The sequence below is a fragment of the Pezoporus flaviventris genome, unplaced genomic scaffold (assembly GCF_033815535.1).
Source record: "Pezoporus flaviventris isolate CSIRO_AGI_PZ_B2104156 unplaced genomic scaffold, CSIRO_AGI_Pfla_v1 ptg000021l, whole genome shotgun sequence".
Taxonomy (NCBI): Eukaryota; Metazoa; Chordata; class Aves; order Psittaciformes; family Psittacidae; genus Pezoporus; species Pezoporus flaviventris.
In genome coordinates this window covers 4,885,826-4,904,140 of record NW_026892569.1, presented here as the reverse complement: position 1 = coordinate 4,904,140, position 18,315 = coordinate 4,885,826, and the positions used below count along the sequence as shown (strand labels likewise).

The 18,315-nt window shown below is 42.8% G+C and overlaps 1 protein-coding gene across 7 annotated transcripts in view; it reads left to right on the top strand.

The window, feature by feature from the left end:
- MITF (melanocyte inducing transcription factor) overlaps positions 1-18,315 on the top strand; it is a 98,664-nt gene that overhangs the window by 13,874 nt on the left and 66,475 nt on the right. Inside the window, exon 1 of one of the 7 annotated variants that reach the window (XM_061455748.1) lies at positions 12,100-12,864. The exons of 3 other annotated variants lie outside the window; for them this stretch is intronic. In XM_061455748.1, coding sequence (XP_061311732.1) covers positions 12,683-12,864 — 182 coding nt within the window. In that variant the 5' untranslated portion in view covers positions 12,100-12,682. Of the gene's footprint in view, positions 1-12,099; positions 12,865-18,315 lie in introns of those variants that run through there. 3 more of the 7 variants (XM_061455752.1, XM_061455750.1, XM_061455754.1) reach the window with 3 other exon arrangements.

Below are 18,315 nucleotides of genomic sequence, written 5' to 3'. Positions count from 1 at the left end.
TAAGTTTTTCCCAGTGGCTGTATAGAATCAGAGAGTCAGTGAGGTGATGCATCCAGCTCCATTGCTCGTCATGTTGAGTAGATTGCTCAGAGCCATGTCTCAACGGGTTTTGAGTATCTCCAAAGACAGAGACACTGCAGCCTCTCTTGGTAACCTCTTCCAGTTTTGATGAGCTTCACAGCAGAAGTGTGGTTTTATTTGGTTGTGGGGTTTTCTGAATTGTACATAGCTCATACCTAAACTGCTGTTTTGACTTGTCTATCACAATGCGCAGTAGATGGAGTATGCAGGAGGCTCCACACCTTCTCCCCAAGTTGCACTCCTTCAGCTTTGCTTTTCTAAGTAAGGCCAGGAATGTCTTTATCTAAACTGTTGCAATTTGTCCCAAAAGCAGTTGATGGTACGGGCATAGGTAAAGACCTGGTAGGCAGAACTTGTGTCTTTTTTAGTCTTGGTTCAAAGCTGCCAGGCTTTCTTCATCTTGATTTAACCTTGTTTGACACAAACTATGTTTTGCTCCGTCATTCCTTGTTGTGAATGGATGCAAAGCACCCCACAGCATAACATTACATTAAATAAGCACTTCAGCTTCAGTGCAGAGGTTGCGTACAGTGCTGCAAAACCATACCTTGGTAGTGGTTGTGCAAAGCATTTGACAGATGCTCATTGCTTGTGATGTTATCTGGACTGTTTAACGTGCATAATAATTCCACCAGGCTGTTGACTAAAATATTCCAGTTCTTTGATGCACCAGCACTAACTTGCCTGCTATGAATTCACACACTAAAGTCAAAATTACTTCTAAAATAGTAAACATGAACTTTGGCCATTTCATGCTCTGGGATAATTCTAGAATCGGTTCCTCAGTGTGCTTGCGCAAAGGGCTTTTTTGTAACCCACAGCTGGGTCTCTGCTCATCACGACGGCATACAACACACTCTGCCAAGCTGTATTAAAGAAGTATCACATGGAATTGTGAATCAAGGCTTCAGCCAGGACTGATCTTTCCTTGGCTGTCCTGCATTGTGCAGCTACCTGGAAACATCAGTTTTCTGCAGGTTGCTTCTGGTAGCCTTAAGGTCCAGCAAACTGGAGATCTTAGAGAATGTGTTCTTTAGCATAAAAAAATGTTTATTGGATTTACTGGAAAAGTTTAATTCAGAGGTGCCTTCTGGGTAAAATAAAGCAGTTAAATGCAAACCTTTAATGACACTGTCAGTAGCAAGTAAGAGTCCAATGCTGTGTCATGCTATAGCTGTCTTACTTCATTCACTTGGTGTCAGACATAGAAATGAACATGTGCTGCACAGTCTCCAGTTTGTATTTTCTGAGGCTGCATTTGTTTCTCTCTACTATCAGGCTCTGACATGTTTCAGTAACTGGAGTTGACTGGCAATAACAAAACATCAAGAATAGAAAATAAACTATATTTACTGCTCCAGACTTTGCTCCTTTTGCATTTGCCATAACTATTGAGAAAGAGGCAGAAAGTTAAGGGTGCTTTCCTGGAATAGCACTTTCTGGGAAAGAGACTTGGTTGCTTATTGCCATCTAGAAGCTCCAAACAAACCTGAGACACAGTAGACTCAATGGTCCTTCTTACTTTAAGGTTATAGATGAGGACTGTGTCTGCATTTGTGCAGTCCTTTAGGGCTTTTCTCATGTAAATGAGTGATTTTGGATGATAAACAGCGTGCAGCAATACCTGTCCTCCCAGGCAGGTACGGCTTAGTTAGCTGTTAGGTGCCTCAGTGACAAAATTAATACCATGTGAGTGCTGAATGTTGGTAAGACTTGCCTCTACCTGTACTACGTGCAGTGAGAGTTTTTTGCCCCATTGCTTTTCTTTGCCTTCACTTAGTGGTATGTACAGGGCAAATGAGGAGAAGCAGGTTGGGGAAAGAGGTCTGTACATCTGCTTGCAAAGGCCCATTTTGAAATGCTACTGGATTATCTCACTGTAGATGCCAGATTCAGGAGCAGGAGAAGCCCTGTTCTCTTGTCCTCTGGGTAAAATGTGGGACCCTGGGAGGTCTCACTGTGAGAGCTGCTGCTTAAATAAAGCTGTTGGGGCAGTTTAACTCTGCAGTGCTTAACTTCAATTAAGTTGTCAAGCCTAGCATTGCTTTAGGCATTAATAGAGTTTCACTCTCACTTAAAAATCTGGTTTAGTAATTAACCTCCATTTTATTCTGGAGTTCAGAAGGTGCTTGTTTAGTGCAGCAAATCTAATGTCATGTGAATTAAAACATGAAAGATACTCAGTAATGAGAGACTGAAACAGGGTAGTGCAGAAATTAGATTATATGCAGTTTACAGGGAGTTCTGAGGTACTGCCTCACCTCTGCATTGCTCAGTTAAGGAATGTTCTGGAAATTAGTAATGGAGTTTGGATTTCTGTTGTTGCACATGGAATTTTTATTGCACTTAGGTTTATTGTGCAGCTTCTTCTGAAATCTGGACATTGTGACAGTGCAACACAAGCTGTGAGATGTTTAGAGAGGCTGTGAGGAAAGTATATAAAGATAGAGGGACCCTGGGTTCATCTGGGTGATAAGAACTAATAGTTGAGATCCCCTTCTCTGTTGTAACTGAAGACTCAACCCAAACTCCATCATGTTCTGCTGAATTTATTGGAGAGGCACAGGAGGATGGTGAGTGGAAGGAGAATTACATCTATAGACAGCAGAACTGCTTCACAAAACTTGGCCTGGCCATTGTGCTATCTTTGGTAGCTTTCTTCATGCTTCTTCGTACCCGTTTTACATCCTACCACAGCTATTACTGTTACAAAGAAAAGTAGTCCCTGGCTTTTCTGGCGAGAGGACTGTTTGTCATTGACGTATAGCTGTGTGCTGCTGCTCCCGTCTGTAAGAGTGGAGCTGCTGTGCAAGGGGAAATGGGTTTAATTTTCCCCAGAAGTGTCAGGCTTATTGCATGTATGAATGGAGTACATGTCAGCTGCTGAGTCTCATGAGTTTCAGAACTGAACTGACTGCTAGCATTACAGCAATTCATATGGGCTGATATGCCTTTGGACAGAAGGTACAGGCCTTCAAACAGGCCAGAAAAGTGCACCAGTTTCTGCTGCCCAGGGGTTTTGTGTGGCTGCAGGGGTAAGGGGCAGCTTTCAGCTTTTCTACTGAACACTGCATGCACAAAGTGTTGTTTAGGCATCTCTTTCAGTCTGGGAATTGGGAACTATGTAAAAGCACCGATTCAGAACATGACAAAGGCATTTGCAGAGCAGTACTGTCATGCTTTTGCCCTGTCACGTGCATTCTAATGTTAAAGCGCACTTCTACCAGTTCTCTGGTATTGTCTACTACAGGAGACTTCAGAGGTGAAGATGCAGGAGGCTCAGTGTTCAACCCGCCACCTCTATAGCTTAGATACGTGTAATCAAAGGCTTTGTCTTTTCTATCATTGGAGTGAATTAAGGGGAAAAACAACCTCTAACCAATTACTTCACTCCTTTAGTTCCAAGGCTGTAATGTGAGGTAAAAGTTCATCTTCTGAATGCCAGCAGAGGGACTATGCACTGTGCGGGGTGGGGTTTGGGCTGTTGCTGCAAGGTACAGCCATGCCCATCTCTGCCTTGAGCCCCAGTCCTGCACCCAGGGAAGGAGCTGGCTGCTAAATGGCTGCAGGGAGGGTTGGTTTATCTCGCTGAGTCAGTGGGAAAGGACCACACATGCATTGGCTTGCTGAACTGACTTGTAACTGTGTGACCGTAGCACAAGGCTCAAGCCAGGGCAGGGTTGAGAACCAGACTGTGGGAAGGCAGGACTCCTCCTTCTGTAGCAGCTTGCAGTTATGCTGAGTATTAGATGAAGCATCAAATCATGCTGCAGACCTAATAAAAACGTGGTAAAAGTAATGTGTGAGTTGTATGGTTGCTGACCTGTGGTTGGTTTTCTGTCTGCAGCTGAATTTTGCTGTCTTACAAACAACATTCCAGTCGAAAGTGTGACAAGTACCATGCTTACAGCCAGTGACATCTTTACTAGTGAGTCCAGTTTGATGACTTCATAGGACTGATTCTTGACATACTGAATCTCTTAAATGAATGAGCAGTAATGCCAGTGGTCTGGTAACCTGCCAGCACTCTTGAGCTTTATGCTTACTCCATAGGAGCCACATCCCAAATATGGCTCACTGAGCTCGTCACCTTACGGCTCAAGCATAGCTTAGTTAATTCTGTGTAATAATTTACTGGTGTCAGCTATCCTGCAGTAGTTATCTGTGTGCAAAGTCCTGGTTCATAGCAAATATGATGTAATGCAGGTTAACGCTAGCCTCTTTGACTGTAGACTAAGCTAAGCTGTTTTAGCACACATGGGCTGTAGTCTAACAGCACACATGGCTGCTCTCACTGCTTAGCTGCTGAATGGTAAGTTTTTAAGTCAAGGTGTTTTGATTGGCCACCACTGAAACCTGGAATCACTTGTGTTAACTTCAGCTGTAACGTCCAAGTCATCTTGTGTTAATCCGTTTTCCATGGGAGACAGAAAACGTAGATAATGGATGAAACGGGATTAAATTCTTCCAGTGTGTAGCCACTGCTGGTTACTGTGGACTAGTTTGACAGGGTTCACATCTGTGTTAACTTTCAGAAGACAACATGAAGCTATTATGCAGTTACTTCCCACTCCAGGATCTGCACATCAATTAGGAGAGGCTGCTTACTCATGCTCCTCAAAAGTTGTGCCAAAATAGCTGTTACATTATGTCAGAGCCCATATTTTCATCTTGAACAATTAATCAGAATATAAACCTTGTTCTTCCTCGGCAGCTTTGTATAGAGACCTAGGACTTTGATACAAAGTACCTTGGAGCTGTGCTGGTTGAAGAGGACTCCCCTGTAGTTGGCACACGTCAGGGAAATTATTATGAAATGTGATGTTATTTTGCCAGCGGTATATCTAGGAAGCTCCAACAACAAAGTCCTCTATAAACAGCATTTGTTCTGCATGTTATGACTTACTCTACTGTAATGCTTAGGATCCCTGCTTGGGACCCAGCATCCCATGCTGCCGGTAGGTGCTGTGTGAGCACGAAGGAAGGTGGTGGGCTGCTTCACAGCAGATCAGCAGTCTGAGAATAAGATACAAGAAGCAGATGGCTACAGGGGAAAACAATGAGGCAGAGCTGTCAGTGTGATGGGAAGGAGTCCGAGTGCACCCACTGCCTCGCTGTTGTCGGCATGCTGCCCAGGGAAGAGGTCTTGAGACAGACAAGGTGGATCATAGAACAGGTACAATTGGAGGCACCTCTGAGCACCTCCTGTTATAAATAGGAGAAAGCTCTGAGCAGGCGCTGTAGAAGTGTGGCGTTTTTGGTGATAAGCTTGCAGCTATTGTCAAGCATCTGTGGTTCCAGATCCCAGCCTTGTCTCCTTGGATAGCTGGTAGTGGTTCATGGTGGTCCAGAGATTCGTGGTAGCAGAGCCTCGGGCAGGTGTAGCATCTCAATTAGTATGTGACATGCCAAGGAGGCAGTGTCCGTGGAGAAGTGACAAAACCTTTCGTCATGAAAACAGAAAAATATGGGCATTACTGAGGCTTTTGGTCTTACACAGAACCTGCAGATCTGTCTCCTGACTTTCCAGGCTGTCCTTATATAAGAGCTGCCTGATAGTGCTATACAGGAGCTCCTTTTTCCAAAGAACAGAGAAGTCTCAAATGTAATTACATGAATTATTGTACTGTGCAACACACAACCTGAACAAGGATTCTGTAGAGAGGAAGGTACCATCACATCACACTGAAGGCTAAGGTCTGTTCCATGTGTCTTGCTCCTAATTCATGATTTTCTGTGTGTTTTGCCAAATACCTTGTAATACAGGGAAAATAACTTGGAAAAGATGGTGTGTAATAAAAATAGAAGCGCTTGCTCCAATTCTTCCATATGTTAATGGCTGGATTTTAGGCAAGAGATTCCAGTAAGGTGTGCCAACAGTCTGAATACCTGCTCGTGCTGCTGCCCTCTTTCCATGAGAAAGCTTTTTGGGTTAGAGACAAGGGTGAAGTCATAGGGAGTGTTTGGTATCTCTATGAATTGGATCCAATTCTGTGTGAATTTGTTAGAAGAAATGAAGTATTGTAATTCCTGAGGTACCAGCAAGGTTCCTGCTTCAGAAATCATATCTTGCTTCCATTTATTTCTTCCTTACTAGAAAATTCATGGTGAGTGAATAAATCCATCATGTTGGAGGCCATCTGGAAATAGCTGGAGCAGGCTGAATTGTACATGATACTTGTTAAAAACTTTTCAAAGACCCTTTCTTGGGGGAAGGGGAGGATGGAAGCCTGGAACAAGGTTTAATAGGAGAAACAGATTAGGATTCAATACATAGGAAATCTAATGTTTTCACTGAAAAAAGAGACAGGGAAGTTAGATGATGATTTAATACAAATGCTGAGCCATTAAAGTGCAGCTCTGCCAGTGGCTGTTCTCTTGGTTTATTCTCTTCTACCAGCTAATGTGTATGACTTCAAGATGCAGACCACTTTTCCATCATTTGACAGGGTACCTACTTGTGTTAGAAGTAAACACATGCAAGGCAATAATATGGGTTTGTAGGGAAAGAAATAAGTTTAAGCAGGTAGTTAGTGGATTTGGTTGCTGCAGGGGGCTGTGGAGGTAGTTTGTACTAGTAGGTTCAAGGAAAGATAGACCATTTCAGGGACAAAACAGACACTACTGGGAACTGGACTGGGGTTGCTCTATCCCTTAGTTAATCACTGGATGCTGGAGGGTTACAAGGCAGCAGAGCACAAGTAGTAGCTGTGCTTGTGTGCTTTCCTGTTGGAGATGGCATGCTGAGCTGGATGGACCATGAGTCTGCTTATTCCATGTGTTTGCCCAGTGCCTGGAATTTGGGTACCAGTCAGCTGAGCTCTATAGCAGGTTGGATGTCTAGTTCCTTCTTTCGCTATTTCAAATCCAGGAACATCTCGTCAAGTCTGGGCTAATGAATCATTGCAAATGCTTGATGTGTTGGCAGCTACATGCCACCCAGCTTCACACTCTGTTCTGCTGCCATCATTTTAAGAAACTATTGGAACACTGCCTTCCCCCCCAAAAAAAAGAATATATCCAAAGATCTGGGAACTAATGTATGCAACCCTCCCCCGGCTTATTTGTACCAAGATGCTTGGGTAGGCCTTGGTATTAATTCTAGCTGCAAAGCAGGTTTTAGTCAAGAAATCAAAAGCTTGGATATCATTTACTCTGAGTAGGTAACTGAGCCAGTTAATCCAGAATTGATGAAGAAAGCTCATTGGGGTTGGGAGAACTCCAAGGCACCAAAATCTCCCAAGTTCCTAACAGTGAGCTATATGGTGCTTTGCTTGACATGAGATATTAGTCGTTATCCTGTCAGTGATGTTTGTTAGTTTGATTTAGCGTTTATTTAGAGGTCGAGTCATGTTCATCTTTGCATGTACAAGAGACTTGTTTATCCTCCTTATGTATTAGTTCAGTTGCTACATTAACTGAAATCTGTACTTCCATCAACTATTCGTCATCTTTTATTTGACTCACAAGGTTCATATCATGATCTACTTCAACATGTATGTTAAAACAGCTTCTAAAGGCTGCCTTTCTTTGGGGGAGCAGATGCCTAGTGAGTGTGATCTGCTTCCCTCTGTTTGGCTGGAGGGTCAGTAGGCAATATTTGTACTTCCAGCAGGGAAGAAATGTTACGAAAGTACATGGTCCTCTCCTGACCAGGTACTTAATGGACCTTTAGTTTTTCACCCCACATCCACGCAACTCCTTGACTCTTTGCTTTCTGGGGCGGACCACAAGTCACATTGCAAGTGAGCCTGGCCAGAGGAAGAGTTTCCATTTTACTGAGGGGTGAAATCAAGGACTGTGTTTTGGCTGGATGTCGTGATTCAGGCCTTCCCTTCAAATCCAAAGGATGTGAAGTCCAGTCCTCTTCTCCAAGAACTTAAAACCTTTTCCAGTGTTTGAAAAGCTTCCTGCTCTCCTGGACTAGTGCTCCTGCCTTTTCTTTTTCTCCGTTTCTGCAGTGTCAGGAAGAAAAAATAAATCTGTAACCCAAGTAATATTCTAAATATAGAAGTGCTAGTTTAAAAATGAGAAATCTTTCTGATGGCTTCAAAATGGGTTTTGTAATAAAAGGAAATGTATTTGACACTGCCAGAATTTACAGTCCCACCAGAGGCTTGTGAAATAACTGCTACAGCAAACATCCTGGGCTGTAATGGAGCTTGTTGACACGTATGGGTTACTGAAGGGTATTTCTGGCTGTTGCTATGAGGATGGGTTAGCAGGAAAAAAAATACATTCTTTGCAACTCCTGCAGAGCCCTGTCTGTACCATCAGCTTTTAAAAAGAGTGGTTTAATAAAAGGTGGCTAAAGAGGGAGACTGTCTTTCAAAATGGGTATCAGAGTATGACCATTGGGAGCTAGGAGGAAGGGGTTATGAGTAAATCTGGTGTGAGTGGTACTCAGGCTAATGCTGCTTTTGGTCGTTTAACTGACTAGAAAACTGTTTTACTCAAGTCCCTGCAACTTGTCCTTCTAAATCCTTTCAGGCTTCAGCCTCTCTACAGCTGCTCCACAAGTAAAGGTCCCAGTTATTCCCAGGTGGCATAATGACTTTAATGGGCTCAGTAATTGTTGCAGGAAGGTGGTGTAGTGGTCTTTAGGTGATGTCAAATGCAGAGACTGCTTTGAGCCATTTGATGAGATTTCAGCTATTTCTTAATCTATTTGACAGCAATTTATTTGTAGTACTTATTCATAGGTGTATCCATGGGTTTGATACATAGTGGCATAGCCATAAAGAATTACACTAGAAGGAGTGTACTTTGCTATGATTTCTGCTTCGTCTAATTCAGGAGATGCTGAAGATGTATAGGGGAGAGGGAGCGGGAGCTTCTGCCCAGCTTCTCATAGTGTCCAAAAATAAAACACTATGGGGAGACTTAATTGCTGATGATAGAAAGCAAAATAAATGTCTGTAAGAACTTTTCTCCTATCAAAAATTAAGTTTCAGATGGCAATAAGACTGTTAAAAAGTATCGACGTTTGATCAGTAAAATTGTCTATTACAATGCAAAACTGGGGCTCTGGTACTTCCTACAGTTTCCCATCTCATTCACTGACATATGCATGGGGCTTGCACCATATTATTTTCATCTGCAGGTCTCTTAAGGGTTTTGCTGCTTGTCTGTCGGTCTTTGACTGCATGAGGGGCTCAGAACATGGAACTCCATGGTACATTGGGTATTAAGGATTTGCTTTAATCTTTTGCTAAAGATCAGTTTCTCATACTGAGTGACAGTGGCTTAGCTGGCAAACCCCCAGTTTTAAAGCTGCGTTTTCCAGCCATGTTTAGGCCTGTGCCTCTGTGTAACCTGCTTCTGTGGGAGATGGGGCTTTGAATACCTTTTGTTGTGCTTTTAATTTGCGAGCTTCCAGTGCCCACACACCACCCATTACTGTTGGAGCCCTGCATTGAAGACCACCGCTCCAGGCTCTGCTTGTTCTCGGTACTCGGTGCAAACACCTCCATGAGCTCTCAGAGATGTTTCAGGTTACATAAACCAGAATTTTAAATAGTGCATTTTTCACAACATTTGGAGCACGTGTTTGTGAATATAAATTCTCAGCGCAGTGCCGGCAGAGTTACTTCAACAGATGCAGAACTCTGTTACTAAGAATAGTTTCTGCAGTTATCTCCCCACACAAATTTTCTCCTTGGGCATTTGCAATGTGCTTATCAACACTGCAGAAGATCATATATGTATGTTCACAGGGCTTTTTTGTCCCTAGAAAACAGCCTGCAAGCTTTCTACTCTCAGGAGCTATTGAAGCTCTTCAGAAGCCACACTAAGTTTCAACTGATGAATCAGAATTCTGCATGGAAGGATTTGGGTACAAACACAGTAAGGAAATTTAGCAATCCCTCTTTTTTTGTTCCTTTTGTTCTTGCTTTCCCTTAGTAAACAGCAACACTTGCTGGCAAGAATGGGAATAACAGATCAATCTGCTTATTTTCAGTTGTTGCATTCATATTTGTTAGTCATCCAGCTCTTTTATAGCTGTTACCCAGTGAAGGATTTACCTCGTGGGGAGGAAGATATAATGTGTTGGCACAAGATGCATACTCCTTCCTAAGAACATTAAGGCTGTAAAAGCACCTGAAGTCACATCTAGATTTTACACGTTTGAATGAAAGCTCAATCCTCAGCATTTTCCCACTGAAAGAAACAGTGCTCTCAGGAGTTAGGCCAGTGCTTGGTCACCAGTAGGCACAAGAAAGAAGTAATTGAAGGTTGCCTTGTTCCTCATTTGCTGGGCAGCAGAACTTTTATAGGGTGTGAAACTGTGGTTATTAACCATAGTTAATGGGGATTGCCTCATTCTCATACACTGTTAAGAGTAACTGTTGGTTACTCTGTTCAAGCTGTGCTTCTGTTGCCAGTGATGTCAGGAGATTTACTTCATTTAAATAAGAACAAAGGCCTTGTCTTGGTATATTAGTAGTCGGTGAAGGTGAACATAAATGCAATAGGAACAACATACTGAAAATAAGCACACTTTTAAAGGTATTTGAGTGCTTAATTCCTGTTGTTGTCAAACAGAAGTGCCCTCACACAATAAAAATATGGCCTGGAGAAAAGGAAGAGTCGAAACTAACAAAGAGACTTTGGATCTGATAAAGTAAAGCCAGAAAGGGGAAAAATGGGGGGAAGAATAAAAAATAACTGGTTTTGATGGAGGTTCGGGCAGCTAACTTGATTTGCCGTGATGTCCTTTCTGGGTGACATCACATCTGGCATTTTTGTGCATGTTTTAGGTTAAGTTGTGAGATTTCATTGTTTCTTGTGCATGGGACAACACAGCCCTGAATCTTTGGATGACTTTAAAAACAAAGTGAGAGTTTTTGTAGAAATATGTGGAATAACACGTGTTGCATTGGTGAGGAGGAAGAACCCTTTGCATGTGGCATAATTTTCCTGTAAACATCACTGTTGCATGTATGCTATGGAATTGGCAGTTGGGTGCTCTTGGATAACTCTGAGGCCAGAATGAAAGTGCTGGAGGGAATGCACCTCTCCATGCTTTGGGAGTAGCAGGGAATAAGCTTCCCTACTAAATGTTTTGTAATTTCTTTTGACGTGCTTGATAGTGGCTGTTGTGAAGGATGGTGGTATTGATGGTGTGGTCTGTTGTGGTGGTTCTCATCTTCCTAATGTGGGTTCCAGTTTGTTGGCATCACCAGCTGTGCAGGTCCAACCTCCCTGGGTGTTGGCCCTCCCTCACTCCAGTTTCTTCACCAACATCTGGATATTTTGGAGTTCAAACCCCTTTTTTTCCAAAGGTGGCATTTCTTGTACTCAGCTTGTGCATTTGTGATGCAGACGGTATTTCTTAAAAAATATGGGGGTGGGGGAAATCTGTGCTGGATTATTTACAAGATTCCCTAAATTTGGAGCTACCAATCCCAGTTTGGCTCTAAGTGTTAGTCTTTTTCTCATCTAATGACTGCCAACATGCAAATCCACCTCTCTAGTCTGGATTCGTTTCCTGACAACATTGTACAAACTGGAGTTGGAAGGAAGCGTAGCCAGGCCAAGGAGCCTGGAACCTGCTGTCACGTACTTTGCTTGTCTCTACCTGGGAGCAAAAGTGATCCCTGAAGTTCTGTAGGATTCCCCCCTTGAAACAGGGAGTATGAGTATGGGGAGGCAAAGGAAAGCTTGGGATTTTCCATATTCTTGTGCCTAATTTAAACCAGTGATTCAGACAGCCGAGGGAGACAGTTTATCTGTTCAGCTATGGTATAGGCGTTGCCTCTTCTCCTGCCAAATACCTTTGAGGATAGAAAGGGACAACATGGTCCTTCTGGAAACCTGAGAAGCATGATGGTGGTTAAACAGGAATAAAGTAAACTTCTTGTGGGTTCTGAGTCTGCTGAGCCTGTGCTGCTATTTAGCCCTAGTAGAAGAGAGCAGAATTCAGGGAGAAAGCCTTTAATTGATGTGTGAGGTGTCCCTGCCCATGGCAGGGGTTTTGGAACTAGATGATCTTAAAGTCCTTCCCAACCTTTCTTTAAATCCTTTGCAACCGTAACTATTCTGTTCTTGTTTATGGGAGACCTTTATATCTGACTGATCTGGGTAACTTACTGTTTTGTGTCTCCAGGAGAAGGCTACCGTATGTGGCTTTGTCTTCCCAGCAGCTGCGGTAGCCCATAGTGATAGAGTGCTGCGTGCTGTAGGTCTGAGATAAGTGTTGGAAATCTACATGTTTATTTCTGAAACGCGATACAAATGTAATAACTTCTGAAGATCAGCTATAGATTACCAAATACTTGGTGAGTCATACCTTCCCCTTGCTGCTTTGGTTTCTTTAGTATGTCATAAACGCTTAGGAAAGCTCATTCATCCCAGATAGGTGTGAAATCAATCTTTGATGCATAGGGTTGTGACTCAGGGAGTGGAAACAAAAAGGCCACTTGGTGTAATGTCTGCTGCTGTGCTGTTGCCAGATGCCTTGAGCAGAGGGGGGCAATCTCTTCTGCTGTGGTTTGTTTGGGAGATGCTTTGAAGATTATGGATCTCTTCCATATAACATATACCAATTAACTGTGATTAGGAGTGTTGTAGGTAATAGCTCTGCTATGAGGATGAAAAGATGAATAGCACAGGATATGAAGGTATTGGCTGCATATGTGAGGGAAGGCTATGGGGCATTGGGAGTCTTGTTCCACGGGGAGCGAGGTGGCAGGGAAGCGGGAGGGAGTTGGGCCAGGCAGGAGCTTTGTCTGGAGGGTTTCTGGGGCAGGCATCGGCAGCAGGCTGGGAGCTGACATCAAGGTGAGTTTCTGCTTTACCTCCTTGCTCTGGTTTCAGTTTGTTGTATGTGTGTCTTTGGCCCTTCTTGTGGAGTAAGTGGGGCCACATCTCTGGAAGATCTTTCAGTCTTTTTTCCAAGGGGAGCTTGGAGCCTTCATACTCTGCCTCTTGCCTGTTCTTTCTGGCTTGAAATTAAGGATGTCACATTCTTTGCTGTGAGAACTTTCCTTATCCTGTCATGTCTATCTTCTGTCCCTCTCAGCAGTGCTGTGAGGCTCCCCATCCCTTGCTTCCTGTACTTGCCCTTTCATCCTGGAAGGGTTTTTGTTTATTAGTAAAGCGAACTGGCTGCCATAACTTAATACATGTCCTTCACTTGCTTCCCACCTTGGAAGTCAGGATTCCAGATTTGTCCTGTGTTACAGCACATCTGCTTCACCTTCCTGAGCCATTTGCTGTGTGTTCATCTGCCTTGTCCTACAGAGTACTGTTTTGTGATTGTTCTCCTTGTGAGCCTTTTACAGTGGTCTTACTAATGAACTGTGCTGCAAGCTGAGAGACTGGAAGGAAGCTGGTCCCATGTTTTTATGGGAATCTCTGAAGTATTCCCACCAGATGCTACCTACTGCAGAGCTTGCTATGACAGGGAAAGATAACCAGCCTCTTGCACCCTGCCACTGTAAGGCTGATGGAGCAGTTTTCAGGGTGCTTTTGTGCTCTGTGTGTTTGAGCAGTGTTGGTGTGCCTGTAATTTGCACTGGGCGGACAAACAGGCTGCTTATTGCTCCTGTGATTGCCCAGGAAATGTTCTGTCAACTCCACCCTTTCTTCCTGATGTGTAGTACTTCCCACTGATCCAGTGTTGAGCTAAGCTGGAGAGAGGAGCAGAGAACTGGGTGAGTCATCTCACAAAGCCTTTACAGCAGGTGTCTCACCTGATACGTGATACGCTTGCTGTGCTTTCTTGTCCTTTGTGGTATTTTTCTGGCCCATCTCTTCAGTTTCTTTGGGTTGTTCTTTGTCAAGGTGCCCTTAATAGAAGGCACCCATTTTTTCCATCTGTCTCTGTTTTCCCTTCTTTCCCCTGAGATCTGTGTCCTTGCCTATGGCAGAGGGGTTGGAACTACATGATCTTTAAAGTCCCTTCCAACCCACACCATTGTATGATCTTTAGCTTGCCAGTGCAGGGGGTTAAATTGGCAAGTAAAGGTGATTTTGAGATGCTTTCTGCTGCAAAACTTCCTGTGGCAGCATTGTATACAATCAGTTGTGCTCATAAGGAATGAAGGGGAGGTTCAGTGGAGCAGTGAGGAAGGAGAGGACAGACTACCAGCTTACAACGTGTTTCAAGTAAAAGCTTCTCTCTGTTAGCCTTGTCTCATCAAAGTGAGTTGATCATTAACTTCAGTATGGAAAAAGTGTTCCTCCTTCCTATTTCCCCTTTCTTCAAAGGGAAGAAGAGATCCATGGTAGGAAGTGACTTTTTTTTTTTATTGTTATTATTAAAATAAGACAAAACTCCTTTAGCTAGCATCTGTTGTAAGCCCTGCTGCTGTGTTCTGGCACTCTTTTGTCTCCTCCCGTGGTACTTATGTTGTCTGTCTTCTATAATAAGTTCTTCGGGACATGAGTGGTCATGTTTGCTATTTGTGTAGTGGTGTTTGTACAAGATGCTGATTGATGTTGACTGCTTCTTTGTGCTGTGGCAGTGCAAACAAATAATTAAGTAGCTTATATGTGGCAGGTAGAGACTTGGTGTATGTATGAGTAAATGTGCACAAACCCCATGATATGCTAATACATGGCACTGGGGAGATGTATAAAAAGCTTAGGTTTTGTGTCCTGGATAAAAAAGCTGTTTTTAGGTAGGGGGAGAGAGCAATCCCACCCACAGTGCATAAAATACCCAGTATGTTTAAGGGAATGTAGCAAAACAGAAGCTTCTGTGTATGGGTTGCTGTCTGTTGGAATTGCAGAAGCAAGTCATTCAGCAGCTGGTTTGTTCAATGCTTTCAAATATAATTGTAACTTTTAATGCAGATGGGCACAACCTTTACACGCTTAACTAATTTCATTCAAATAAGTATGGCAAATGAATGTTTTTATCTTCATCAATTTTTTACCTACTCTGAAATAAGACTAGTAAGAGAGGCCTCCAGTAAGTCCATTTTGACATGGGCCACTCTTCAGCTCCTCCATCACTGGGAGAAATGTTCTATGGTTTCTTCTTAAAAACTGTAAATATTTTTTATTTAACTGTAAATTATTTTTATATAACTTCTGGGTGGGAACTGCCCAATTAAAAGTGTTCAGAGCTATGTGTTTATTTATAACATTTATGAATAATTATTACTCAAAGTCTGAGTATTATTTTCTTGGGAAGTCCCTCATTAGAAACTCTGCATCATCAAGGGTGAGCCGTACTGTTACTTAACTAGTTTTGGTTCCCAACTGGGCAGAGACGTGAGGAAAAACTGCAGAGGCAAATACAGCACACTGTCAGTAAGAAAGCAAATCTTCCAGCATCCCAGATACTTTTCAGACTTACTTTTCTTTGTTTTCCTGAACTTAAGAGCAGCTGCTTGTGCAGTGAAATGTTGTGAATATGGAGTATTGTTCTGGGTAGCAGAGGGAGAAGCCAGGGAGAGTGGTGTGTGCTCCCCCCACTTTAATGCCAGTGCTGGGCATCCCTAAGCCTGCCATGTACCTTCTACCAGTCTGCATGCCCTCAGTGCAGCTCTGCTTGGGTTATACATCCAAGTATTTGGCCTCTTTCCATTTTCTTTAGAACAGGGACCATTGTTTGTGCCTAGACAACAGTGGCTTGTTTTCTAATTCAAAAAATGCCTTATAGAAGAGGCCTTTGTCATCCTGCTTTGCAAATAGGGAAATAGAAACAGAAAAGGGAGTATCTTATCCCCAGGTGATGTAGATGAACAGCAGTCAGGGACAGAGCCCTGGTCCTTATTAAGCCCTATAGTAATTTACATCTGATACTATTGTCACTAAGCATAACTCTCCTGTGAGCTTCTTAGAATAAGTTTATTACAAAATGTTTCAGAACACAAATAACCTTTCCCTCTGTGCAGACAGAACCAGCTTATTGCAGTTACTCATTATTGTGGCCTTAAACTGCTGGCAGTGATAGTCTGTGACAGGTAGGAATAGCTCAATAGTCAGGGCTGGAGATACAGGGCTGGAGAGACGTGGCAGATGGTAATAACACCTGCAACAGGCTACTTCTCATCCTTTAGGTTACTGGAAAAGGAAGTTCTTGTGCTATCTGCTCATGGCTGGGTCCGGGAAGCCTCTCCTGCATGGTCCCACATGCCGAGAGTGAACTCTGACCAGCTCACTTCTTGAAGCTGTCATTTTGTTACACAACACTTGTATCTTTGACCTTTCCTTAAACAGAACAAAATCAAAAGCCATTGAGGTTTCTTGTTCTCAGTTCTTCAGTAATCTTTTTTTTCTTTCTGTTTTTACTTCTTTTTTAAGAGCTGATGCTGTTCTTCTTGGACCTGTATGTATGCATCTCTTGTACCTTCTGTCTTGCTCCACATAGACCCCAACAAGTATTCCTCCATCCTTACTATGTTGATACTCACTTGCGTTCTCCACACTGTTTTCTGGCCCTGTCTTTACTCATCGCTCATATCACCTGCCCTGATACCTGGCTCTCACTTTCTCATGCTGCAGCCCCTCCTGTGCCGCATCCCTTGGGGCTGTTCTCTGCATTCCGACTGTTGTCCTGGCAGCTTCTTCTCCACATCTCTTATTTTCTTGCATTTTCCGTCCCCCTTTCTCCTAAAGGAGGCCTCTCGTGCTGCATCCTTTCTTTTGATGTGAACTCTCCCACTTTATTCTCTCTGCCTTGTCCTCTCTCTGTATTATTGAAGACTAAGTGAAATTTCTGTAGCTTTGTACCTAATAGCTGGATCTTGATTCTTTGTGTTTTCACTCACTCCAGCTGTATCTTTCCACTTCGTAGTGTTTTGTACAGCACAAATGCAAGCATCCCCAGAGCTCTTTTATGTGAATTTACTTCAGTTTGGATTTGAAGGGTAGGAAAGCAGGTAATACAGAAATGAAGGACAGTAGTAATAGTTAAAAATTCAGATAGCAGGACAAGGAGAGGCTACTTTCTGTATTGAGAACTTTTTGTTAACAACAGAAGTGGAAACACTAAGGATATTGCTAACTGGCCACTTCTGAGACCAGTCTAGGATGGGCGACCATGCACTTGTGGCAGGACATACGTTTGCTTTGCATTCAGGAGGGGTTCTGACTTCTCCAGGACTTTTTTCCTTTTATCCTGTTTGGCTGTCCATTAATCCTTATGTCCATGACCCAAACTAGCCATAACGTGGGCTTTGTAGTTTAAATCTCGTTGTGATTTTTTTTTTTTCTTTTTTTTTGCCTGTTTACTCAGAATTGTTTGCTTCCGTGGCTAGCAGTGGGCTAACTAGGATTTAGCATGAAAGCTGTACTGCATGACGCTGGTGATGTTAAAGCCTCACTGTGCCTCTGTCGTAGAAGGGGAGGAATTCGGATGTGGTGACTTGATTTAGCATGTTCCCATCATACAATAAAGAAAAACTTGCCAACTGAATGGGAAGTGATGGCTTGATTGCGTTAAGATTATTCTATTCTATTCATAAGTGATTATTTCCTGTTTTCCCACCCCCTTCCTCCTCCAAACTAATCAAATTGAAGCCGAGCTGCTTTTGCATCTCAGAACTGGGCTTCTTCAAAATGTAGTGAAAAGGAATAAATTAATGTTTTTATAGTTACATTATTAATTCATACAAAATCTCAGTTGTTCCATAACGGCAGTGGGGTTTTTTGTTTATGCAACCAGTGGCATGTGAAAAATCTTTGTTGCTAATGATGATCTGACTGTTGACATGCTATTGGACTTCATGGTATTTTAGATTTGGTCAACCATTAAGCAACTGTTTTCTTACAGTTTGGTAGTTTAATTATGTGAGAAAGTAGGTGCCGGAACTGGTAGAGCTGTAATATAACTGCTAATCTCACAGGAGATAATTAGGTTTGTCCAGTGTCCTGTTTGTCATTTTGCTCTGCTTGTCATGTGTGAGAAACACCAAAATGCAGCCTAATGAATTTGTCTACTAAAAGCTTACATTCCACCCATTGCAGTGTTTCTGTTGATCTGTTGAAGTAGTTTCCTTGTAAACTCTTGGATTGCTCATGTCCTGTGACCATGACGGCTACAAGAAAATAAATTTTTTTTTTTTATTACAAGAATATAACTTTTGATGTTTCAGGTGAATGGATTTGTTCATCAGCTGCTCTTAGCAACTACTTTGCAGGTGCATCCTGCAGTCATCTGTCCTAGTTTCTTTCATATTTAGGAAAGGCAGAGGAGCTGTATTGAACGCTGTTAAGGTTGACCAAGGGTGATCTGGACCATCTACTTTGAGTCTAAGTTCTAGCCCAAGACCTTTA